Source organism: Rattus norvegicus, chromosome 2 (assembly GCF_036323735.1).
Source record: "Rattus norvegicus strain BN/NHsdMcwi chromosome 2, GRCr8, whole genome shotgun sequence".
Lineage (NCBI taxonomy): Eukaryota > Metazoa > Chordata > Mammalia > Rodentia > Muridae > Rattus > Rattus norvegicus.
In genome coordinates, this window is record NC_086020.1 from 45691465 (window position 1) to 45718219 (window position 26755).

The window sequence follows — 26755 nt, forward strand, 5'->3', positions numbered from 1 at the left end:
AAGGTTCTTGTCACCAAGTCGGATAAACTTAGCTCTGTCCTAAATAGTGGAAGAAGGGAATAGGATCTCACAGAGTTAGTCTCTGATCTCCATCCAAGCGCCATGGCACACAAGCTTGTGCGAACATACCCACACACGATAAATAAATGTAAGGGAAAAGCTAAGTCACATAATATATGGTATTTTAAATATGATAGCACTTGCCAAAGATTAATGCCTTCTCACAAATACCTCAGAAGGCAGCCTACATGTTTTAAATGCCCCAAATGTCAGCAGTCTATGAAGCCACAATTCACTGCAACAAAACTCATTTCTCCTCAGGGAGGACAGCTTTTTATCAGAGTCTCCTCCCTACATACTTCTGGGAATTCTCCATAGATGTTTACAGGCTTCACAAATCAACCCTTAGCTACCGAGAGCTGAAGCAACCCTGCCCCCTTCTACCCATCATCCCTCACCACCCAGAGACCACCACATCGCCCAATATCAGTTGCCTTAAATCGCGGGTCCCGACTTTTCGCTCCTCACGGCGATGGCTGAGGCCAGTCAGCTGTGTCTGTAGGGTGATCTGCAGCCTCAAGATAGGAACGGAACTGTAGATCAGACAACTCAGAACCTGTGTCCCAAGATTTGCCACAGAGACGCTCAGTATATGAATCAGAGGTTATCAGTCTGTTCCTCTTGTTTTTCCACACCCCTTCCAGGATGGTCAGAGAGGAATTAAAACAGTTGGCCTTGGCGAAGGTAAGGCAGGGTTTACTTCACAAACCTTCAAAATGGATTGTTGCGTGTTGGTGAGCCTGACTCGATCAGTGTTCGACTCTGTCAACTGAATTTATTTTCCTCTAAATGGAGAGAATAATCTTCTGTAGTCTCATCTCATAAAATACTGTCTGGAGAACTCTCTGAGGTAGACTGGAAGAAATTCTACCTGCCATATTCAGACGCAGCATGATATGTCACTGTGCTGCTGAGACACCGACCTGCTAAGGCAGCAAGTTCTCAACCTGTGGGTCGCAGCCTCTTTGAGGTTATGTATCTGATACTTATTTTACAATCCAGAACGGTAGCAAAGCGGTTATGAAGTAGTAACCAAAATAATTTTATGGTGGGGGGAGGGTCACCTCAACATGAACTGTATTGAAAGTTCACTGCATTAGGTGGGTTGAGAACCAGTACTCCAAGACATCATAAAGTGGAGAGGGATTATTTAACAGACAGAGAGTATTGGAGAGTTGGAGTATGTGGACCCAGAGGCCACACTGTGTACAGAGATATTCAGGTCCAAGGCCCCTCTCTGACCACTTCCTGGTGTTCCGTGCCTGAGGGTTACTTGGCCCTCTTCAGCATGCCCAGGGCCCTGGCAGAGCCTCTCAGGAGACAACTATATCAGTCTCCTGTCAGCATGCACTTCTTGGCATCAGCAATATCGTCTGGGTTTGGTGAATGTATGTGTACAGGCTGGATCCCCAAGTGGGGCAGGCTCTGGGTGGCCTTTCCTTCAGTCTCTGCTCCAAACTTTGTCTCCATATTTCCTTCTGTGAATAATTTTGCTCCCCCCTTCCAAGGAGGACTGAAGCATCAGCACGTTGGTCGTCCTTCTTCTTGAGCTTCATGTGGCCTGTGGAGTGTACCTTCACCCAGAGTTGTTTTGTCCGTAGTATAACAAAGCGGGTAGAATCACCGAAGCTTCCTCTCAGCAACTGTTTGCTGAGACCCTACAAAGCTTAGGTGTCGCGGTACGCGCTGTAGGTACAGCACAGTAAGAGAAACGCTCTCACCTTCCTCTTCCACGCAGTGCAAAGTGCATCCAAGGGAAAAGGAGTGGAATATTCACTGTGTAAAGTATGAATGCTTTGTTACAACCAAGATTTTTAAAAATAGTGGCAATTATATTATCTATAACTTAATCCTTTTCCTCGGTGTGGAATTTAACCTGGCCCCTCAGTATGTTAGGCAAGCACACTGCCATTGAGCTATCAAACCAGACCTGTAATTTCTCATGTTTACCATCTAAGTAGACTAATGGGAAATTTAACCTCCATCTCTTTTTGGTTGATTGTAGAATTCTCACAATACCAATATATAGGAGAATAGAGGTGAGAGATGACCCTCTTGATACACGACTTTGTTCTTTCGTATCTGATGAGGTTTCACTCTCTGGGCTGTTCATGGGAGCATGGTGATCGTAGGCTGCAGGGTTCCCACTGGCTAGACACCTCCTCCCACCAGCTACAAAGAAGAAGCTGAGCTCTGGGACCTAGTGTTGTTTGGCCCAGTGGTCTTTATGCTCAGTTTTTAATGGTACTGGGGTTCAAACCCAGTGCCTGGCACATGGCATGGTACACAGTGCTCTACTCTAAAGCTCTATTCTCAGCACATCACCACCAATCTGTCACAGCTGAGGGAGAACTCTCCGTCTAGGATTGGGGGACCCAGACCCCTTTATACGTGCAGTTAAATACTTTGCCCTTGCTTCTGATCTGCTCCCAGTTTTAAGCCTGGCTTTCAGAAGCAGGAAAACATTATTTGTCAGGCTTACCCTGCCACACCTCCCCCCTAAGATTAAGTTCAAAGCCAACCAGGCCTTTAAATAGAGGACAGAAGAAAAGTGGAAAATAAATAGTCACCTTAACCAGGCCGTGGTGCTGCATGAGTTTAATCCCCACACTCAAGGAGGAAGAAACAGGTTAATCTTTGAGTTCAAGGCCAGCTTGAACGTGAGCTCCAGGAAGGTCAGTGCTACATACAGAGAAACTCTATCTTAAAAAAAGCAAACAAAAACAAAAACAAACAAAAAACAGAGAGAGCATACGATCACACTAATAAATGGTATTGAGAAAAATGGGCCACATATTAGAAAAGTATATACCACACATACCCAGAGATAGGACTTTACTCTATAACCTTGGCTGACCTCAGACTTCCAATCATGGTGCCTTTGCTTCCTGGATGCTGAAATTATAAAGGTGAGAACCATGCCAAAATGCATTTCTTATTTTCAACCTAAATAAGTCTAGAAAAAATACTGATTTTCTTTTTAATCTATACACACACACACACACACACACACACACACACGCACGCACGCACACACAAATCCCTATTGTTTGGTTTTAACTCTTAACTTGCATACTTTGTGTGCAAACACAAACAAAAGTCAAAACAGCCCCATTAACCCCAATGCTGCCTCCTTACAGCTGCACACATTTCCACCCTAAACCCTGGCAACCACGGATTATTTCTTTCTACAGTTTGTTCTTTTTGGAATGTCATATACTTGTGACTGTAAGTTGACTGGCTACCCCTTGGCCACGATGCTGTGATGGGAAGTATTTCAGATTTCTGAATTGCTGAGATTTGGGAAGACTTTCATAAATACGATGAGACATCTTCCAATGAAACCTAGTCTAAACACAAAATGTGTTCAGGCACAGAGCCTGAAGGCATTCTTCACAGCGTCTAAGTGCACTGGAACTTCAGCGCTGACGTGTCCTGCAGGGTCAGATATAGAAGGTTCCACTTGTGACATCCAACCCGTCAGTGCTCAGAGCACTTCAGATTTCAGGTCTTTAAAAGAGGGAAGGTCACTTCTGAGATTGGCTCATGCCATTCGGCAGAATGTGCTTGGAGTGGGTCATCTCAACTGTCCCGTACATTGGTAGCCCATTGGGCCTCCCTTTGGGTCATATTCCACAATATAGAGGAACCACAATTTGTTTATCCACTCGCCCACGGGTGAATGGTGGCTTGCTTCCAGTTTGGGGAAGTTATAATGCAGTTGCTATAAACATTTGAGAGCTGAATTTTCGTTTCTCTACCTAGGTATCTAGAAGTGGGGATTTCTGGGTCACATATTCAGGATATATTAAGCCTGTAAAAAAACTTCTGCTTAGATTGCAGGCAAGTTCCAGTCTTCTGCATTTTCACCACCATCAGTTACTATCAAGCTCTGTTGGGGTTTTGCCCCTACTGGGAACATTTACACAGGCAGGTGGCATCTCCTTGCCACTTAAATCTGCATTTCCCTAATGATAATTTTATTCTTAAGGCAGGGACTCACTTTGTAGAACAGATTGGCCCAGAACTCACTATGTAGCCCAGGCTAGCCTCAAACTCACAGAAATCATCATTCTTTCCCTCCTGGATGCTGGGACTCCGGGTGTGCACAACCACACTGACTGGATGAAGTGTTTTTGAGCCTGTGGCGTTTCCTCTTGAGTGTCTCACCAGCCACACCTCTTTGTTGGTGAAACATCTATTCTAATCTTCCGCCATTCTTTAAGCGGGTTTGTTTTCTTGTCCTTTAGCTCTGAAAGCTGACACACATTCTAATTTTAAGCCTTTTGTTGCACCTGTGATTTGTAAATATTTCCTCCTGTTGTTCCTCTTTAGTTTATTAAGAAAACACTGGTTTTATGATGTTTCTTAAAGAAAAATGGTTGGGTGTTGGTGACCATTTGTCTTCTGATTAAGAAAATACTTTCTAAATATGAAAGAGATAAAATAAAATGTAATCAAATATGGATGGTTTCCATTTTTATAGAAAAATCACTAAAAAGATTGAATAACAAAACTTTTGAAGTTCGTATAGATGACCTATAAATGATCAGTGTCTTTAATATGTAAATAGCCCACTTAAATTACTAAGAAAAACATGAATACTCTAATAGGAAAAGAGAAACTGTCTCTAGTGTGGCACATGCCTATAATCCCAGCCTTATGGAGGCTGAGGCAGGAGGACTGTATATTCAAGGCTAGTCCGTGCTATATAGTGTGAATCTACCTTTTAAAAAAAGAAAAGCAAAAATAAACAAAAGGCATTAAGAGTGACTTCAATGAAGAAATTCAAATGGCAGGTTCAGCCTTTCTAGTAAAGAAATGCAAAGGAATACATCCAGGTATCATTTTGCCAACCAAATTAACAAAGGTTTTTAAAGATGGTGGCATACTGCAGCGTTCAGCTGTAAGAGGGTAAATTGAGTCAGCATTCCTAGAAGGCAGTTGGCACTGTGTATAAAGAGCCTTAAAAGCACTCATACTTCCTCTTTAGGACATTCTCAGGGAACGCAGAAATGGCAAAGGCAGGGAGAATGCACAGCGGTGGAGGAAGTCTCTGGCACACACCCCAGCCTCCCTACCCGGGCCCATACACTCTGTTTTATACTATGGAGAGCATGGGGATCGTCCTCCTTCCCCGACCCTGGCAGGAAGCCGACCATGGCTAAGCCTGGAAGGCTTTGACTCAGCCTCTTATGTCTCTTCTCTGTTGTTCCCCCAGGACACCCCTGCACTGGGCTGCAGCTGCTGGAAAGGCAGAATGCGTCCAGTCACTGCTGGACTTGGGCATGGACAGCAACCTGAGGGACATTAATGAGAGCACGCCCCTGGCCTACGCCTTGTACTGTGGTCACACAGCCTGCGTCAGGCTCCTTTCCCGAGAGGGCCGGTGAGTTTATCTAGTGTCTTCCTCTCAGAGATTTATAACGTTAAAGTTTTATAAACCACCAACATGTATGTAAACCCAGCAATAATATTTGATTTGTGCGTGTGTGTGTGTGTGTGTGTGTGTGTGTGTGTGTGTGTGTGTGAGAGAGAGAGAGAGAGAGAGGCCAGAGGATAGCTTCCAGTATGTGAGTTCCAAAGCTGAAACTCACATCCTCAGGCTTGGTGACAGACATTTTAATCCACTGAGCCATCTAGCTGGTGCAGTAATTCAATAGTATGAGGATTGCATAAGTTGCATTATTAATTATCCAGTTAATCAAGAGGTCCCCATTGTGTGGAACATGAAGACAGTAACAACCAGCTCCAATCCTTCAGCTATGGGCCAGAGAACTTAAACCACCCCTTCCTCTCCCTTTCTTCCTGCTTTTGCCTAAATCACTCTTTCCACAATTATCTTACACTCTCGAAACTTTCTGGAGATGCCAAAGAGCTTTTAAAGTCTGAGTTATATCTATTGCCATTACGGCGTCAAAATATTTATCTGAGTGAATTTTAATAAAACACTTGTTTTGCTATTTGTTTCAGTAATGATACATTTCTGATTGCTACATGTTAGAATGAAAAAAACCCACATTTTAATTAAAACAATATTGGAGCTGTAATCCAGGAGAACCGTGAGTTTGGGGCCAGTTTGAGCTGTTTACTTAAGGAGACACCATCCATAAATGAATAAATAAATACCTTTTAATTTCATTTAATGTTGCTATTTTCCATAGCAAAGAAAACTAGTAAGAGCAGCACTGTTTTAAGTTCTTGGCATATTAATTACACTTTTGGCAATTAAACCAACTTTGATTGAAGCTTGCACTGTGCTACGAAAGTTTCATCTGATCAAAGCCCAATACCAATAAAGAGAGAAATTAATGCCACCAACATTTTCCCTCCTCTTGTCAACTACCATTACCATTTACCAATTACCATTCAGTCTACAGGTTCCTGCCCCTCTGGGCTTTGTTTCATGCAAATCTGTGCAACATCAGAATTCTGAATCCTACTGTGTGTGTGGAGGGGAGGAGATCAAACTTCATGGCCACATACTGCCGTCAGATCTACTGGGTTACTGTCCACGGACAAAATTCAGGTTCAGCACAGAGTGTGTTAGGTGCTGTCCTCGCTATAGGATGAGGCTGATCAAGCTCGTGCACAGCTGCCTCAAAGGAATATTCAGTGGGCAGCGGGCTCAAAAAAACAAAAAAATAATAGTAATAAATAAAATATAAAATTAAAATAAAAATGAATAAAGTCAAACTTTCCCAATTCCAAACCAAGTAGAGTGCGTGTTTAAAGCGTACTAAAAAGTTATTTTATCTGTAAGTCCAGAAGCAGCAAAATATCACTGCATTAGTCCAGAAACTGTTATGAAAAAAAAAAGGAAGACAATAGATACAAAATTTAGTCAGCTTTTCCCTTTTCTTAGCTGCTTATAGGACACCACTAGTAAGATGCACACTGTGGAAAGCCTGTGTCTTAGCCATGTCCACTAAGTATTTCTAGAATTCCATGTGCTGTTTCATCGTTCCTATATTCTGCTACGTGGCTATTCATTTGACCATGTGACTTCCACGGTGAAAGGGAGATAAAAAAAAATTTATTAACAATGGAAAAGTTGGGGCTGGGGATTTAGCTCAGTGGTGGAGCGCTTACCTAGGAAGCGCAAGGCCCTGGGTTCGGTCCCCAGCTCCGGAAAAAAAAAAAAAAAAAGAACCAAAACAATGGAAAAGTAGAAATGGCTGTGTATGTGTGCGTGTGCGTGCATTCGTAGTGAGAAAATATCCATTGTATGCATTCAAATTTAGCGCTGGTGTTTTTCAAACAGACTACAGCATCTCGCTCTGAGGAGCGGTATTGGATCTCCCTCTCGGCAGCTGCCTGTGGGTCCAGTTTCAGGGTTGATCCCCATGGCAGAAAGCATTGGCTTGATTGTGGCCTCACAAGAGAACAGCACAGACTTTCCAAAGGACTAAAGCAGAACGCCGCCTCGGGGAAACTCAGCTTGAGCCAGCCACCAAACAGCTGCGCTACCCTCTCCACATTTTTGAGTTTGCTCTGAGTTGAGCATTGCTCACATCTGCCACGCCCAACCTCTGGCACACACAACTTCCTCTTCCCCCGGAGCTCAAACTCTAGGTCTGCTCTGCCTGTTTCCTTTAGTAGAGTATTTTTCATAACCATATTTAGGGGGATTTTTCAATGTGACAAACAAATAGCATGAAACAGGCGAGACTCAGTACTGCCAATGCCGCTGTCCTGGGAACTCTCACTCAGAAGCAGAGAGCCGCAGGCTTCCTGCCTTCTTCCGCCAGGCGAGACCTGAACTCACACCTTATGCTCATCCTGAGATTTGCCAGAGAAAAACCAATTCCACCATTTTGGGCCAAGTTTGAAGCAAGCTCTATTAAATATTAAATACTGACCAAAAGATGGACTTTTGGTCAGAACCACTCCCTGGAACTTCCAGCTGAGTGGCTGTGAAACAAGTCTCACAGAGATTTATAAAACCTATAGTCCCCTGCAGGAGACAGTTGTTATATTCCAAGAACTACAACTCCCAACATTCCAAGAGGTTACATGGTCCTTGGGCAAGGGGAACTCACAGGTTAACTTTGGGTATCACACGTACACTTCATCTCTAACACATATGCTACTGTTGACTATTTTCAGCTTAATCAATTGACGGTTGAAAACAGATTGCCACGAGTTAATTAAAAGAATTAAGCTCTAGAGGCTGAGGAGATGCTTCAGTCAGTAAATGCTTGTGTAACAAATAAGAAGACCTAAGTTTGATTCCCCCAGCAACCATGTAAAAAGCCAGGCATAGTAGCTCACAGTGGTAATCCCAGTGCTGGAGAAATGGAGACAAAGTGTCTGTGGTTTGCTGGCCGACCAATCTAGCTGAATAAGCAAGCTTCAGATTCTGTGAGAGGCCCTGAATTAATTAGTTAATTAATAACTAAAGTTGGGCCAGAGACATGGCTCGGCGGGTAGAGAGGCTTGCTGTGCACGTTTGCACTATGGTTCTATCCTTGAAGCCCACGCAAAGGTCAAAGGAGAGAACCAGATTCACAGAGCTGTCCTCTGACCTCCGCAGACATATGCCCTGGCATGCAAGCACCCACACTTACACGAATCATCCACACAGATGTCAGCATAAAAACACAACCCTCGCCTCAGAAGGGATCAGAGATGGGGTATTCTGGAGCGACGTGTCAGTGACCACGGCCTGGAAACAGATTTAGCTTGCCTCAAAGTCTAGGCTCCAAGATGAAGTTTTCATAGAACCAGAACAAAGACAAAGTTGCAAATCAAGGCACCTTGGCAAAGAGAGCAGGGGAGTTTCTGATACTGGCCTCAGGTACTTTCTGACATGACGTTCTCAGTCTGTTGGCTGGTTGCTCATACCTTAAGATTGACCTGGTGGTCACCAGCAGAGGAGAGCAGCCGTTGGCTGGGTTAAAAAGGCCCTGAGATAATTCAGTTCTGGACTTGTAACATTGCAACCCCCTGGAGGGGAGTGATGGGGAGTGCAGCTTCTCTCAGACAACTCTTATTCACATACGCAATTATAAGTGTCAAAGATTAAATAAATAGGCAAGGCTGACAGACACAGAGGAAGATACACAACATCAACCTCGAGTCTTCACATGTAGGGAGAGGAGAAAGGAGGGGGAAAAGAGAGAGGGGAGGGGAGGCAAAGAAGGGGGAGAGAGTGGAGTTGGAGTGAAATAACCGAAGTCCCTCCCATGCTTTCAAGCACCACATTACATACACATATAACGCGGTCAAAAAAAAAAAGCCAACAAAATGGAGGGGAGGGGGTAAACCCAGCCCCTGAGAGATGTGGGTAGCACATGCCCATAAGCACAGTACTCAGGAGCCTGAAGCTACCTTATGTGGAGTCCCCATCTCAGAGAGAGAGGAGAGGAGAGAGAGAAGAGAGAGGGGAGAGAGGGCGGTGGAGTACTGAGGTGCCTTCTCTGTGAGGAGTTAGTGTAAAATGGAGTGCTTGTGCGAAACCTTGACTTGAAGACCATGGGCATCTGTGCCTGAGCCTAGACTAGCTGATGAAGCAGGTGGATGGGCTTGGGGGTGTCATATCGTTCTTTCCCCCCATTTCCTGGCCTCGCCTGGCATTCTTGTTCTTTCCTGTCTCTCTAGAGCAGAGCCTGCTAGGCCTCTCCCCTCTCAGAACAGTCAACCCCAAAAGAAGGAAGGACGATTCAGCGTGCTCAACCAAATCTTCTGCAAAAACAAGAAAGAGGAGCAGAAAGCCCATCAGAAGGAGCAGAGCAGGGCCAGACCTAAGGAGGAGGACACCTCGGAAGTCAATGACATCATCGCCACCTTTGACAGCGTCGTGGATACCAACTGCCAAGATCAGCCTGGTGACCAGGTGGACATGGTTGTCTTTAAGAAGAGGACCTCAGAGAATTCAAAGTATCTCTTGCCAGAAAAGAAATCCCTGGCCCGGAAGGGGCTTCCACCAATCAGAACACAGAGTCTCCCACCCATCACCCTGGGCAGTAACTTCCTGACAGCCTCCCATGGAGCCACGTCCCACGCTGGTCTGAACTCTGGTCTTCAGCATACTGCCCAGCGTTCTCAGAAAAGCCGAAGCGAACAGGACCTGTTGAATAATAGGACTGGCTGCCAGGTGTCACTAGATAATCCCTGGAAGGGTGACACTAGGCAGGCATTCTCCTGCAAGGCTTGGACTGTGTCTTCCTCTGATAAGTTACTAGACAGGATGTTCACTGGCCAGCCTGGTCACCAGGAGCTGTCTGGGCCACCACATCTTCCTCATCTACCTAATCCCTCACCAGGTAATGGCCTCCATTCCCGCTCCTCAAGGCCTCCCTCACACATGGAGCATCTCATGTAGTTAAGCTAGTAACTGCCAGGTGAGTAGCCTGCAGGTTCCAATAAAACGGGAGCCACAGCCGCGTTTAATTTTGTCCTAGTTTGAAGATTTCTGGGAAGTGAAAACTTTCAGCTTTTCCACCCTGAGTGGGCTGAGGTAAAAGTATGGCCGTGTCCTCTAAAAGGCATTCTTTCCTGGAGTCGTGGGGCATGCTCACTCCCAAGGCATGAATTTGCTTGTACGGTTAATAAGTTGTCATGTGTTTTAAATCATCATTCAGTCCCCATTCCAGATCCACCCCACCAAACCTTTGCTGAGACAAAGGGCCTCATTTATACCTGAGTATAAATGAGTATAAATGTTTATGGTTTGTGTCTCCCCGCATACCGACGGCTTGCTTGGCCATTCTCCGTCTCCCTTCTTCCCTCATCCACAGCTACCAATGCCATTCAGTTTTTGCTTATGCTTCCAGATACATTTCATACATCTCTGTACACATCTATGAATATAAGCATGAAATCTCTAGATAGATAGATAGATAGATAGATAGATAGATAGATAGATAGATAGATAGATATCGTTCTCTCCCATCTCCCTGTTCCTGACAGTTTCCAGGAGTCTCAGCTTTGCAAGTAACTTTGTCCTGGGCTTTAAAAATAATTTCTACAAATAAACATGAACTATGTATATATGGCCTTGTGATAATTATCATACTAAAGAACCTAAGTTTTAGCAGAATTTGTTGCTCACATTAATTCCAGTCCTCAGAAGCCAGAGGTGGGTGGATCTCTATGAGTGCATCAAGGCCAGCCTGGTCTACATAGTGAGGCTCATTCTCAAAAAAATTATTTTAAAAAACTTACGTTTTATATACATACAAATATTATTCATATACATTAATATTCCCCTCATTATACATAACATGGATACTCCGTAATTTATTTCGCCATTTGCTTTTTGAGAGGGTTAGCATAGAACTTACTACGGAGCTGAAGATAGCCTTGACTCCTCTCTGGCCTTCACCTTTCAAGTGCTGAATTATAAGCTTCTGCCACCTTGCCCACTTCTTATTTTTACTAAAAAATAATTCAATTTCTACGGGATTTGGAGGCTGTACAACTTTTCTCACTCAAACAGTGCCTTGGTTTTTGTTTGAATGAATCAATTGCCAGTATTTAAAACTTTACATTTTACATTAAAAAAAACCCTAAAGATTCTAGTTTCTCTTGAAAAATTGAAGCCAACATTCTCACATGAAAGTTACTGATTAGCCCTGAGTGACCAGGGTACTCTTGGGTGCCACTGCTCCCAGTATTATGCAGAATTATTTACATCACCTACTCTTTATCAATATACTTCCGGTATTTTTATAGTAGGGTTACAGGGAGAAAATTATATATCTATTTAACCCACATTTCTGTCTATGTTTGAAAAAGAAAAAACCAAGTTCTTTTTTTTTTTAAGTATGGAGGGCCATGTTTCTGTTTGGAGGTGGAACTTTTCTTATCAACTTTTTAAAAGATTTATATATTTATTATATATAAATATACTCTTGCTGTCTTCAGACACACCAGAAGAGGGCATCAGATCTCATTACAGATGGTTGTGAGCCACCATGTGGTTGATGGGATTTGAACTCAGGACCTCTGGAAGAGCAGTCCATGCTCTTAACCACGCAGCCATCTCTCCAACCCATCAATTATTTTTTTAATTCACATGTGTGCAAATGTATGCAGATGCCTTGGCAGTCAAGGGACAGTTTTGAATGCCATCCTCAGGAACACCACCCACCTGTTGGAGACAGGGTCCCTCACTGACCTGGGGTTAACCAATTAAGTTCGACCAGCTGGTGTGAACATAAGGGGTTCTCCTGACTCTGCCTCTCTAGTGCTGGGGTCACAGGATTATGACAGTACATCCAGAAACTTTGCCTGGGTTCAGAGAAACACAGATCCTTGTATTTTGAGGATACTTTACCAACTGAGCCACTCCTTGCTGTGGTTTGAGTAGGAATGTTCCCCATTGGCTCATGTGTTTGAATGTTTGGCCACCAGGGAGTAGCACTATTAGGAGGTGTGGCCTTGTTAGAGGACATGTGTCACCGGGGTTGGGTTTTGAGGTTTCAGATGTTCAAGCCAGGCCCAGTGTCACTCACTCTTCCTGCTGCCTTTGGATCCAGATGTAGAAGTCTCAGCTCTTGGTATAGCACCGTGTCTGCCTGCACGGGCTGTCATTCTTCCTTCCATGACAGGAATGGACTAAACCTCTGAAACTGTAAGCCAGGCCCAACTAAATGTTTTCCTTTGTAAGAGTTGCCATGGTCACGGCAATCAAATCCTAAGACCCCCCCCTTCTCCCCCAACCATCCTGTTTTATACACAGCATGCTGGGTCCTCCTTTGTCATCAACGCGCTTGTTGAATAGAGCTTTTAAAGAAGAATGTGGCTCCTTCTCATGTACTTAAATGTGCATGTAACTCTTTCAGTACAGGATAATTATGGATGGCACGTGAAGGCTATTTGTTTACATATGAGATAAGCCTCTCCAGATTTTGCTTACCCCATAGAGCACTGACATTTTTGGCCTGTGGCAGGGATGACATTTTTATGCCGTTGCTGCCAAAGAGTAGAGAGGGAACACATAGTTCTGCCACCGTTGACAATTTGGTGGCTGCTGAGGCTTCAATGGAGCCTTCCTTTTGGAGTCGGTTTTCACCTGGTCACGCTAATCATGCTTCCTTTGAAAGCTTGGAAGTCTTGTTCTGTTCCTGTCCATTTAATATAAGTATGGTTTGGCTTCAGCTACCTAGAACAGAAGGCCACAACTTTACACCCTGGCTCAAAAATAGGGAGAGGGCTATCTTAATTGCTGTCAAAATGACACTTTGATCTTTACCAAATTGCTGGGGTCAGTGTTGACAAAAAAAAAAGAATGGGTCGGTTGGCAACAGGACCAAGCAAGGAGGCAGGAACCCAAATCTCAGACCACCTCCCCCTTGGCTGCCCAGGGTTTGAGAGTATTATGGGGTATAGATGCTGGTGATCTAGGAGCCAGGGGAAAGGCGACTGGAGGCGAGGGGAGTAGTGTGTGTGTCATCCAGCCTCATGACTCTTCAAAGTCGTGTTCATAAAGGCATTGTGGGCATGATCTGAGAGTGGACTTTTGTTTTCATTTGTTTTTGAGACACACGGTCTCTTTCTGTATCCCTGGGATTTCCTATGTAGACCGGGTATTCTTTGAACTCATGACAATCCTCCAGCCTTAGTCTCTCAAATCCTGGGATTTTATGCATGAACCACAATGCCCCAATACAAAACTGATGCTTTCTAAGGTACATTAGAAGTGGTTGAGCGTGATGACACATGTTCTTACCACTGGAGGGGGCAGAGGTCAAAGCAGGAGAATCGGGAGTTTAGTGCCAGCCTCTGCTATAGAGTGAATTTAAGGCCATCTTCAGCCAGACTCTGAACAAATCACAGAAAGACTGGGGACAGGGGGTGGAATCACGGAGGCTTAGTGAGAAATGAAAAGTGAGAGAGCCGACTAGTGTCACTAAGCCTAGGCCAGCTGCTGTCATTGATGATGGATGCTCAGTGTGGGGGCTGTTCTCCCACAGAGCATTCGAGGCTTCGTTCTTGCTATTTTGAGTTGCTCTTGAGTCCTTAAAAGATGAGATTCTGGCTTCAGTAGATACACACTTAGAATTCTAAGGCCCCCTTCCATGAACGCTCGCCTACCAAGCGCTCAGCGCCATCTCACGTGCAGTAAGTCTGAAGTAGGCATTTCCCAGACTTTCAGTGGACACGAGATCACCAGAGACAGAGGTTCCTTCCATCTGCCCGCCCCTCAGCCTGATCTCTAGCTTCTGCTCTCAGGGTCACTTCACAGTCTAAGCTGATGCACAAGAGGAGGGAAGATGGTGAAAGGATGCCTCCCACCTCAATGGCCTCCCTCTTAGGAGTCCTCTGCCACAAGACCCACACTTCTGCTTGCATCTGGCTGGCCAGAACTTGGATCACATGCTCATATTGCCTGTCTGCAAAGAGGACTGAGAACTGTAGTATTTATAGCTGGGTACCATGTTCTGGCCTCTAACTTAGATCTCTGCTTCTAAGGGACAAGAAAGAGAGTAGACATTGGGTAGGAAACTAGTAAACTCCGCCTGTTAGACCATCCAAAGATGTCTACGTCATTTGAAGAACAGAACATCTAATGTAATTGCTTTGGGATTTGCTTAGTCCCCAGAGAAGTAATGAGTGAAGTCCTTGACCTGCAGAGCAGTGGAAAGGAGACATGGAAGTCGTCAAGGGACTCAGAAGAAATGAACAGTACCAATAGCAAAAATGTGTTTTGTTTTGACTTGTTTTATTTTAACGATACATACTCATGCTAGTTATAGCAAGGAGCCATTGAAGAAAAGTGAGTCCTGAAAGCACAAATCTCCGTAAAAGTCTTTAACCCAAAAGTGAGTTTTGAGGGAGACAGGTTAGGCAACTGAACTTGGGGCCTTCTGAGTGGAAGCAAGCACTCTCCCCCACCCCCAGCATAACTCTTGGGACATGGTTTGACTTCACAGACAGCCTGGAAAGGGTTAAAGTACAGATACATCTCTAGGGCCGCAGCTGGCTCCGAGCACCCACTCTCTCGAATCCCATCTCACCTAAATTTCTATCACATCTTGATAGTGTGTCAGATTATGAGTCTCCCATGGACTACTCACTCCTCAAAAGCCCCGTCACTGCACATTGCTCCATGGACACCCATGTCTTCAGCACATGAAATGGCCCTTGAAGGTCATTCCAACCCCCAAACCATAACAGTTCTCATTTGAAAAGTGAGAGAAGGGCTGGAGAGATGGCTCAGTGGTTAAGAGCATTGACTGCTTTTCCAGAGGTCCTGAGTTCAAATCCCAGCAACCACATGGTGTCTGGCAACCATCTGTAATGGGATCTGATGCCCTCTTCTGGTGTGTCTGAAGATAGTGACAGTGTACTTATATAATAAATAAATAAATCTTTTTAAAAAAAAAGAAAAATGGGAAAAAATGTCAATGGCTCATGGGGTTGTGGGTAGCTGTTAAGATTAAGAGCTGAGGGTTGGGGATTTAGCTCAGTGGTAGAGCGCTTGCCTAGGAAGCGCAAGGCCCTGGGTTCGGTCCCCAGCTCCAGGGAAAAAGATTAAGAGCTGAAAGCCGGGGATATGGATCTGTGCTTGACAGAAAGTGTGAGAGCTTGAGTTTGGAGCCCTAGAAACCCTGTACACACTAGGTGGTTGTGGTGGTCTTGGGAGACAAACAGTAAGCTGCCTAGGAAACTAGCCGCATCAGTAGCTCTGGGTTTGATTGCAAGACCCTGCCTCAAAGTATAAGATAAAAGAATGATCAAGTATGATTATTGACACTAGCTTTGGACTATCACATGCACATGAACACAAGTGCCCACATACACGCAGAATATGCATAACTAACAGCACACACACTCACACACAAACACACTCACACTACACACTTAGACTGTCACACACTTATGTACACTGCACACTCTCACACATATAATATTCTCACATACATACACACTCTCACCCACTACACACATGTACACTGCACACTCTTACACATTATATAATATTCTCACACACACACTCTTGCCCACTACACACATGTACACACACACTCTCACACACACTTACTCCATACCACAATACACTATACATACTCACACAACACCACACACACACACTCATACAACTCCATATATACTCACACACGCTACACATCCATTCTCACACATACTGCACTACACACAGCACACAACACCACACACTCATACAAAACCACACATACATACATACACACTTACACATACTACACACTCTCACACTCATACAACACCACACATACACACTCACAAGAACTACACACAAAACTCACACAACACCACACACACACACACACACACACACACACACACACTCACAGAGGAACAGACTGAGCTGTTATGGGCAAAGTAAAACAGTGACTAGCAGATGCTACTAGGCCTCTTGTTTGAGTCTGGTTGGTTGGTTTTAGTTTTGATTTGGGGGTTACTCATTTGCTTTTTGTTTTTTGAGACTCGGTCTCACTCTGCAGCTCAGGCCTTAAGCTCACAGCAATCCCCCTGTCTTAGCCTCCCAAGTGTTGGGAATATGGGAGTGAGACACCGTACCTGCCCGTCATTAGTCCCTGTGCTAAGCACCGCAACTTAAAGACAACCTGTTAATGACCTTTATCTTTAAAATAATGAGATTCAAGCCAGGTGTGCTGGCTGAAGTACAGTCACAGCTACTCAGGAAGCTGGGGCTGCCTAATATACCTTAGGTCACATGGTGAGACCGAGGGAGGGAGGGAGAGAGGAAGGAAGGAAGGAAGGAAGGAAGGAAGGAAGGAAGGAGAAAGGAAGGAAGGAAACTGCCTCTGATAGCACATGCCTATTATTCCAGACCTTGGAAGGAGGCATGAAGAACCCGGGAGTTGAAGATCTTGGCTACAAAGCATGGCAGAGGTTGGTTTGGGCTAAGAGAACCTGTCTCACTATCCCCCTAACCCTCCCCACAAAGAGAAGAAAGGAAAGGGACAGAGAAGTGTGTCCAGTGCAAGTCTTCTTCCTGCTCCCCTGTGTTTCTGAGGGCTGTGTTTTCAGGTAGTCTCACCCAGTAGGCGGCACTGAGAGAGGATGGGGATGAGAGTAGAAACTCAGTGGGTCTCCATGGCAACTCTGTCCGCTTCATCTCCTCCATAAACATGGCCCAGTGCTGTGACTCTCACTTCGTTTCTGGGCTGTGGTAACATCATCTCCTCCTGTTACCCCTTCAGCCATGGCTAGAACAAACTCCCTCAATTGAGGGCTTGCATTTAGTTTCCTAGCTTTTCTATCATGAGTTTAACAAATGTGTCTGATGTTCCCTCTGTTTGAGGGACCTAGAGCGCTCTATCAGATGAGCTCCGATTAGCCAAGTAAGAAATGTGTTTCTGTATTACGGTGTCAGGCGACCATCAAGACATGGGGGTTGCGACGTGTCTGTCTCATAGGCCCTTTCTGGTCATAATTCACATAGTCTAGAAAGAAGTTAAGTGGTTTGCTCAAAGATGTTCCAGTCCGTTGGTGATGTATTTAGAACTTGAACCCAGCACTTCCACACTTACGTATTGACACTGAATTTGTTAGCGAGCTTACCAATTCTCTACAAATTTTCTTTATCAATTATGTTGTCCCCAAATGAACAGATTTCCCTAGCTTCTGAACTTTACTTCTGTGGGTATCTTAACACCATTGGGTATATTGCTATTAGAACTACTGGGTCTTTTGCCTTAAACTCAAATGGAATGGGCCAGTGAGAGGGTGGTGGCCTGGTGGCCTGAGTTTGGTTCTCGGAACCACAAGGCAGAAAGAGAGAACCCACTCCCACAGGCTTGTCCCCTGACCTCCACACACATGCTCTGGCCCAAGTACACACACCCATATAAATGCACACATGCATGCACGCATACATACGTATACACACCAGTAAATTTTGCTTAAGAATCGAAAGGGTTCGCTAACGTGGCTGAAACTGTTGTTTTAGGCAGGTTAAAATTTCACGGTTTCTATGGCAAGCCTTGATGTGGTGAAGCCATGGCATAGCTCTGTACCAGTACCGATACGGTCTCTTCTCTCCGCCCTGGGTTCAGCAACACTAACAGAGCTAATGGTGCAGCTGAGTTCCGGGCAGATGCTGTCCTGTGCTAGCTCAGCAGCCCCAGCGTTCGGCTGCACGGATGATGGCTCAGTGTTTATTGAGACCTGTCAGTGGGTGGCAGGAACGATGGTGATGAGCACTTAGCCTAATGAGTGCCTCAGCTTAATTCATTGCCAGGAGTGCTCAGAGAAAAGGGAACAGAACGGACGGGGCTGTGGTGTTTTCTGCTACCATGGTTGTTTACGAGCGGTCACAAAAAAAAAAAAAAAAAAAAAAAAAAAAAAAAAAAAAAAAAAAATTCAGCCCACTTCCTTGTTTCCCTTAAGAGACAACTTTTTTTTTTCTCCAGAATTTTCTAGATAATTCCAGCAACAATGCACTCATCTTTCCGGTTTGGTAGGTTAGAACCATTGACCCCTCCTGGGTTTAAACACATTAGCAGTTTTTTTAGAACAAAAGCCAAATTCTTAATTGGTGGTAAGGATAGCCCTCACAGGTATGGGCTAGCCTGCGTCTCACCAGGAGCAGTGGACCTGCCATCTCAAACCCCCGCCACACCACCTCTGCAGTTCCCAGCCTAGCTCTCGGTTCCTTGAAAATCTGCTACCTTACCACTGTTGTGATAGCTTGGCCTGCGCTATTTTAGCTTCTAACTGCCATGTGTGACAGAGTTCTACCGTATTTTAAGAGCCAGCTCAAGCTGGGCACAGTGACAGCCCCCCTCCCAGAGGCTGAGTTGGAGGCCAGCCTGCGCTACCATTTCTCAAAAGGGAGACTTTTTCTCAGAAAAGAAAAGAAAAGACCAGGTCAAAAGGCATCTTCTGTTTGAAGGTCACAGAAACACCTTTAAATGGTGGCGCCTCCCTTTTGAACACTTCCCACCAGTTTCACTGGAAGAGCGATTTTTATTTCCCATTTCCCACTTTATAGATGAATCTCTCTCTACAGATTGAGACTCTGAGAGGTTAGCTTACCTGCCCAAGGTCTTGGAGCTGCACAGGAAGGGGCAAACATACCAGTGAAACCTGTAGGACTCGAGACCAGCTCTTCCATAGGGCTTAGGCCTGAAACATTCCCCCAAACCTAATCAGACACGCATAGGAAATAATGCAAGCCCTCCTTCCACTGAGGCGACCTTACATAGACCGTCACAGCACTTCCTGAGGGACAACAGGATCCTGTGTAAACTGTTAGCCCCTGTAAGGACAGACTAGGTCTGAAATACATGAGTTCCAAACAGGCAATTGCTGGCTTCAGTATTTTATTGTTCCTCAGGTGTGTGTTTCCCGAAAGTGCCTGGCACACTAATAAAAGCTCTGGGCTATCTATGCACAGCTCCATTCTGTCCCTCAGAAAAGAGCAGAAGGCCAGCAGGGGACCTTTCTGATTACTACTCTCCCATCCGAGCAACGTTTCTTCAATGCCTAGGGAGGTCGGATGTGAGTTTTAAGGTTAGGTACAGCTAGCCTAAAGACTAGTTCCTGTCCTTTCCCAGAAAGAGACCATGAACATGTTTAGAATCCCTCCAAACCACAGGGTCCAATAGTTATCAAGACGTGAGGAGATCATGCCTACCCCAGCTCTCCCTGTCCCGGACAATAGTGAACACCTAACAAATTATGTCCATAATTACCTAGTAATGGATTTCTCCTCAATCATGAACCCACTGGCTTTAATATAATTCTACATACGAATGTTTCCTCTCTAAGTAATGAGTGCTGGGGTCATTTTACTTTCAAGGTTAAAAGAATGAAATACAACGGTAAAATATCAACCACAGAAACAAACCTTTGTTGTCATAAGGCATCGCTTAGGTGACTGGCACACATGGTGTCCCCTTGGAGTCACTTGGGTAGATGGAGTCTTGGCTGGTCCCCAACCCCTCCTCCCCCCCAGCCCTCTTATCCTCAGGACTGCTTTGTGGAAATAGAAAGCCTGAACTCTGAACTTTGCTGTAGTCAGGTTCCTTACCAGACCACTCAGCAAACGATAACATTATTTGCATGTGTGTGTGTGTGTGTGTGTGTGTGTGTGTGTGTGTGTGTGTGTGTGTAGTGGGGTGGTTTCGTTGTTTTCTTTGTGCTAGGGTTGACTGAGTGGCGTACTTTATCTTGAACTCTAAAGGCTCACCTTGTATTCTCCGATTCAATCTTCAGGACAATTGGAAAAGACAGATATAATTATTTTTATCTGTTGTTGTAAAGTTATAAAAATATTGTAAAAAAAAAGTATTACATACAGGAAATTGGGGCTCAGAGTAGTTATGTCACTTCAGGCAAGACCACCCACCCACCTAGCCAGAACAGGATGAAGCAGAAAGAATGCCATTTGCTGTTTGATGTCGAAGATGGGATTCTTGCTCACCGTTCTACTCCATTGTCTAAAATGGGCTTAACCAACATTTTAATGGACATGTTCTTTAATTTTTATTTTATGTTTTCTATATGTTTGGGTGTTTTGCTTTCATGTATGCCTGGGTCCTACATGAGTGCCTGATGTCCAGAGAAGGTATGGGAACCCCTGGGACTGGAGTTACAGACAGTTGCGAACCATCCCATGTGGGTGCTAGGAATTGAACCTGGGTCTTCTGGAAGAGTAGCCAGTGCTCTTCACCACTGAGCCATCTCTGCAGCACCTATCTTTTTTCTGTGTCTGAGTGTTCTGCCTGCAAGTATGTGTATCACACGTGAACAGTGCCCAAAGAGGCTGGACCTAGAGTTGTAAACAGTCGTGAGCAGCTGTGCAGATACTTGTAATAGCTAAGCCATCTCTCCCGCCCCTTTAAGAGTAGCTTGTATTTCCTTCTGTTTCCAGATGTCTGGGAAATCCATCTCTTGTGACTACTGATGTGCTGAGTCTTTAACAACTAGCCTTCAAAATCAGTGATTGCTTATTTCTGTGGTGGAAAGAATGCTGCTCTATGGCCACAGACAAAGCACCAGGGTGTCCATAAAAACCTCAATAAAGCCCCAACAACGTAACCATCCTCTCTGAAGGGTAGGTTCACATGCACACGTTACTAAAACCCACCATTACAGAGAAGCCATTTCTTGGCCAGGTGTGGTGGCAGATGCCTTTAATCCGAGCATCTGGGAGGCAGGGGCAGGTGGATCTCTGTGAGGTCAGCCTGATCCACCTATGAGCTCCAGGACAGCCAGGGCTACAACAGAATAGAGACCCTGTCTCAAAAAAAAAGCCATTTCCCATGTTCACCCCTCAGTTCCTTTGTAGGTCAACCATTTTTGATCATGACTGCGCATTTGAATCACTTGTGAGCTGGTGAAAATCTGATGCTCCACCTGCAAAGATTCTGGTTTTATCCACTTGGGTGTGGCTAAGGCATCGGTAACCTCACCTAAGCTTACCTCATCTTCTGTGCAGCAGGAATTGAGAAACATTCTCCCAGGAAAAAGATAGCCTGGCCATCACCCATACTCAGCAGAGATGTGGAGATAGGAGGTGACAGCTGTAATCTGTGTGACTAGGATTTACCAACCTCAAAGTTTAGACATTTAGCCCTGAGACATGACTAATTGTGCTTGTTTATGACTTTGTATTTAAATTACTTCAATTGAAAAATGACTTCTGGATATGACCAGACAACTCAGTTGGGTAAGGGTGCTGACTGCTCAGTGGGTAAGGGTGCTGACTGCTCAGTGGGTAAGGGTGCTGACTGCTCAGTGGGTAAGGGTGCTGACTGCTCAGTGGGTAAGGGTGCTGACTGCTCAGTGGGGAAGGGTGCTTTGTTATCAAGTCTTATAACCTGATTGCTAGCATCAGGATCTATGTGACAGAAAGACCACTTAGGTAGCGCATAACACAACTGGGGGCAAAGCCAGAGGCCAAGCATGGTGAATCGCTCATGCTTGTTGTGTTTTATAAAAAGGAAATCAGGGATATGTTTGGTGGAGGTTCATTATGTTGTGGGCGAAGGGGCTACCTCTGCAGGCCCATGCTGAGGCATCCCTTCTGCCTGAGGAACCAGGCATACAATGCTGGTATAGTATGGACTAGAGTTTATTTAGGGTATGGGGAGAAGAGTTGAGGGGGGAGAGAGAGAGAGAGAGAGAGAGAGAGAGAGAGAGAGAGAGGCCATGAACATGTGAAGAGAGAGTGGGGGAGGGGAATGGGGAGAGAAGAGAAAGAGAGGGAACAAGAGAAAAAAAGAGAGAAAAAGAGGGAGAGAGGGGGAGGGCAAGCAGCCCCTTTTATAATGAGTCAGGCATTCCTGGCTGTTGCCAGGTAAGTGTGGGGCGGAGCCTAGACAAAATGCCAACAATGCCTAAGTAGTAGTGCTCAAAAGGCTAACTGCACACTCACACATGAGTGCATGCATACAACACACACACACACACACACACACACACACACAACTAAAACTAAAAAAAAAAATAAGTAAAACAAAAAATCCACCTTTCCCCTTGGGGACATTTCCCATGGGTATGTAAATTTAATAAAATGTGTTTTGCTTTGTTTTTAACACCTCCTTCCAGTGCCTTTTCACTTAGACTGTGAGTGGTGTGTAACAGAGTGTGGCTATTATGACTGTCATCACGTCATCATGTCCCTTAGAGGGGCTCTTCAACAACTTCATGACTGGCTTGTCCGCCGGACGCTGTAGTCTGTTTTGGTCAAGTCTTGATGATTAACGGGTATGCATTTGTTCCCAGGGCAAGGTCTACAGCATCTCTCCCCAAACAGACCTAAAGTCAGAGACTTCCCCTTTACTCGGAACAGCCTGGCACCTCTGCCGGACCAAAAATGTAAGTCCTGGAGCCCCTCCCTGGCTCCCTCCGCAAGCCGTATCAGGTCTAGACAAACTCACCGGGTACAGTACTTCACCTCATTTTTATGTTTCCAAAGACAAAGGCCAATGTTTGTGCACAGAGACAATCCCCCAAAGGACCTAGAAGTTGGTAAATAAACACTAATAAATAAATAAATGGAAAATAATCTCTCCCCTTCAGGGAATTTTGCTTGAAACACAAACACAGCAGCAGGAGTTTATTTGGCTCCGTATTATCTAATGTCCCTAAGAATGTACTTTAAGCTGGATGTGCTGGGGCATGGCTTTAATTCTAGCACCCTGGCAGAAGCACCCAGGAAGTTCGAGTCCTGTCTTGGATGTATAATGACTGGATTTGAGGGCTGCCTGTGCTACAGGAAACAAGTCTCAAAAAGGGGGTGGGGGAGGGGCGGGGGCAGGGCTCTGAAGATGACTGATTCCCCTACCCTGTGGGATCCAGCCCAAACCTTCCTAAGCCGGAAGGAAGTATCTGGTTTGTTTGGTTTGGTTTAGTTCTGTTTTGTTTGAGACAGGGTCTCGCTGTACAGCCCAATCTGACCTTAAGCTCTCAATCCTCCTGCTTTAGCCTCTCATATGTAGGATTACCTGCCTACCCAGCATGCATGGTTCTTTTACTTTCTTTAGTCAGCTGTATTTATTTATGTCACAATATTTTATGTAAAACTCTCATAATGTAAAACGTACTCCCTTAGACCAGAAACCTTCCAACCGAATGAGCCCAAATAAATAATAAACCTACTACATTTATTATAGGGCCCCAAACACCTAGAAATTCTGAGTTCATATATCCTTACATCCACATTAGGAGGTAGGTTTGTTTTTTTGTTGTTGTTGTTTTTTTTGTTTTTTTTTTTAACCACTATTCCCATTACACAGGCAGGAAAACTAAGTTCAGAAAGGACTTTTCCAGCATCACTTAGGTAGCATATAGAACAGTCAGGAACAAAGCCAGAGGCTAAGCACAGTGGCTCAGGCTTGTAGTCAAAAGGCTGAAGCAAGAAGACACAGAACGTGAGGCCAGCCTACATTACCCAGCTAGTTCAAGTACAGCCTGGGCCAGATAGATACTGTCTAACAAAAGAAAAAGCTCGAAAGGATAGAGAATCATCTGCCTCGTGAGACACACAACGTTTACCAGATGTCAATCTAGTTTCTTCTTTGTACATAGTCCCGCCCTGTTTAACACACGCAAACACACGCATGCACAGCCTCTGCATTCAGTTGTAAATTAGATCATTCTGGAACTGGCCTAACAACTTCAGAGAAGTTCCTAAACCTTTCTCCTCCATGGCTGCACCAATAGCATCATGAGGAGACTGTCAAGGGATTAAGTGAGACAACATACTTGCAAGCCTAAGACACTTGGCATATTTATTTACACAGAGTCACTAGGCAAGATGCCCTTTCTACCCCAGGCTAGAGTTTGAATGGAACCAACCAAGAGTTCAAGAACTCATAAGTCAAACAGTGGTCATTTTTCAAATTGATGTAAACCCAGAACTGGAACCATTAATCCAGAGGAGGAGTTAGAATCGGGAAGCCAGACTGGACAGACTGATCCCCTGCCCACCCTTACTGACTTGTACACAGTGAGGGTTCTGAGCGGTGTCTCATTGGGGGAAACTCAAGTCGGTACTCTCCTTTAATTGGCTTGGACTTGAACATGGTGTGGAGAAGCCAGAGAGGCTTTCATAATTAAATTCCAGGAGACAAGACAAAGATATTTAATCGACTTTGCTGAGTGCAGAAGAAATAGAGCAAGCCGAGCCCTTCCCAAAAGAAACCTGAGAACCTTTGGAGGTTTGCATGAAAGCAAACATCTCCAGGCTTGCTCAGAGCCATGTGCTAACTTGGTCATCCTCAGCTGCTCCACCTCAGAGAAGAGCTCTGGCACGCACACACAACCACAGCATGTTGGATCAAAGCTTGCACTCTGGTATTTGTGCATTTTTCAAATCCCTGACGTTGACGTGTTGTAAGCCTGATTAGATAGGAACACACAGCATTTCTTCTTAGTCCAGCTCCCACCAGCACAGGCTCCTTTAGAATGTGCTTCCACTTCCTGAGAAATCGTAGGGTTCTCCTGAACCATCCCCCTAGGCAACTCTGGGAGAAGCAAATTTCAAAATGTCTCTCATTCTATCCCCTCCCCCTTCTCCAATCCAGTTCTATCTGGAGAACCCCTGAGAACGAACCGGGTGCTTCCAGCGATTCCAAGCCAGAGGGGACATGACCCACCAGCTGAAGAGAGCGAGTGGTCCTCCAGTCCCACCCACGATGAAAACTGACTGCAGGTTGCTCTGTGGAAATATAGAAGACTTTAATTTTTCAACTTTCCAAGGGTGAGATTACTCTAGTTTATATGAGCAAAGTCTTAATTTTAGTAAGCTGCGTTCTACAAGCCACTTACGGTTTTATAATTCAAGGTTCCTCATTTCAAATAAATACACTTCCTAAATACTCACTTAGAATCTCCAGGTGTGCAAACATCACCCAGTCTATGAGTTTCTGTGGACCCCCGCCCTCAACACACTGTAATTCAGAAACAAAATACACACCTGAAAGGAAGGTTTAGGTACGTTTCATTTATGTTTGTGCCATGTTTGCTGCTTTGTCTGGGTTTTTTTTTTGTTTGTTTGTTTGTTTGTTTGTTTTTGTTTTTCTTATTTGGTGATTTTATGTATATTTTTAAGAGTATGCTTTGCTGAATAAAAAAAGAAGAAGAAGAAAAGCAAATCCTAGACTTGTTTTTCAGATTTATTTCCATTCTACCTCGCCCTGACACAGCTGAATTAAAATACAGTCCTAAATTCCCACAGCAATCACAGTGTGTGACTTCAAAATGCTCAATCTTCTGCAAAATATTTTCTGACATTGTCAGCTCCTGGCTAAAACCCAAATCACTTGGCAGTGTTTACGTCTCTTCTTTGTTATTTAATTGTTTCCACCTTCTGTTGTTTTCAGAACGTCTGATGGCCCCAATAATAAAAAAGGGTCATGCGATCTGGCAACGTGTACTTCCTGGTCTGGTAGACTTCCTCGCCCTTTCCTCCAACATTCTACTATTCTCTGTGTTAAGAATTGTCTTCTTTTGTGTTTCAAAAAATAATGCTTTCTGCCTTCAAGACCTTCTCATATTTGAGATTTAGCAAAGTTCCAGAAGATGCCCTCCTTTACTGAGAAGAGGACGTGCTATTTAGACTGACATTGGCTGGCAGACTTGCCTCAAGTCACATGAGGCGATGCTCTGTTATCATCAGGTCTGAGGGTTTTGGAAATTGGTCAAGTGTAGCATTTACTATTTCATGTTAGGGCTATTCTTTAGTTGGAATAGACATGATACAGAAACTTCGTCCTGTGGCACGTTCCAGGACACAATGTAGACACTCAAACACTGAATGTATTTTCCAGAAGGGAGTAGAGATATAGAAAGGGAGGTGTAGAGAACAGTGGTGGTAAGGAGTAGCCAGAATCCGGTCCTGCCCATGCCAGTTGTACCTGAGGCTGTGAAAGAGAAAGCACAATGCTCAACCTTCTACACTGAGCAGAGCTGAGGAAAAGCCCGTCCTTGAGAAGCAGCTTCTGAAGGGTCTTCTTTTCGTGTCATTTTGTTTAGGGGAGGTGTTTTTGTCTTTAAAGCATCAAATTGTTAGATTGTTCAGTGTTCGGCTAGGCTGCAGACCTCAGTAGTATACAGTATAGATTCCGTCTCAACCTGGTTTCTGTGGGCGATCAAAGCCGAGAATCATCATTTCCTCTCAGGTTTACGTCGCCAAATCAAGTTGTGTAAATGTTACTAACTTTAAGTGGGGAGGAGTAAAGTACAGAAATTCAGTCTCTTTGTCTTTTCAGAAGAGAGGGAATTACAA

General features: G+C 44.7%; 1 protein-coding gene across 19 annotated transcripts in view; it reads left to right on the top strand.

Moving 5' to 3' along the window:
- Positions 1–25622, top strand: part of Ankrd55 (ankyrin repeat domain 55) — a 100076-nt gene extending 74454 nt beyond the window's left edge. For 14 of the 19 annotated variants that reach the window (XM_006231940.5, XM_063282033.1, XM_063282034.1 and 11 more), the window contains 4 exons: positions 5282–5449; positions 9664–10328; positions 22750–22842; positions 25053–25622. In XM_006231940.5, coding sequence (XP_006232002.1) covers positions 5282–5449; positions 9664–10328; positions 22750–22842; positions 25053–25174 — 1048 coding nt within the window. In that variant the 3' untranslated portion in view covers positions 25175–25622. 19 annotated transcript variants of the gene reach the window in all.
- Positions 25623–26755: the final 1133 nt, after the last annotated feature.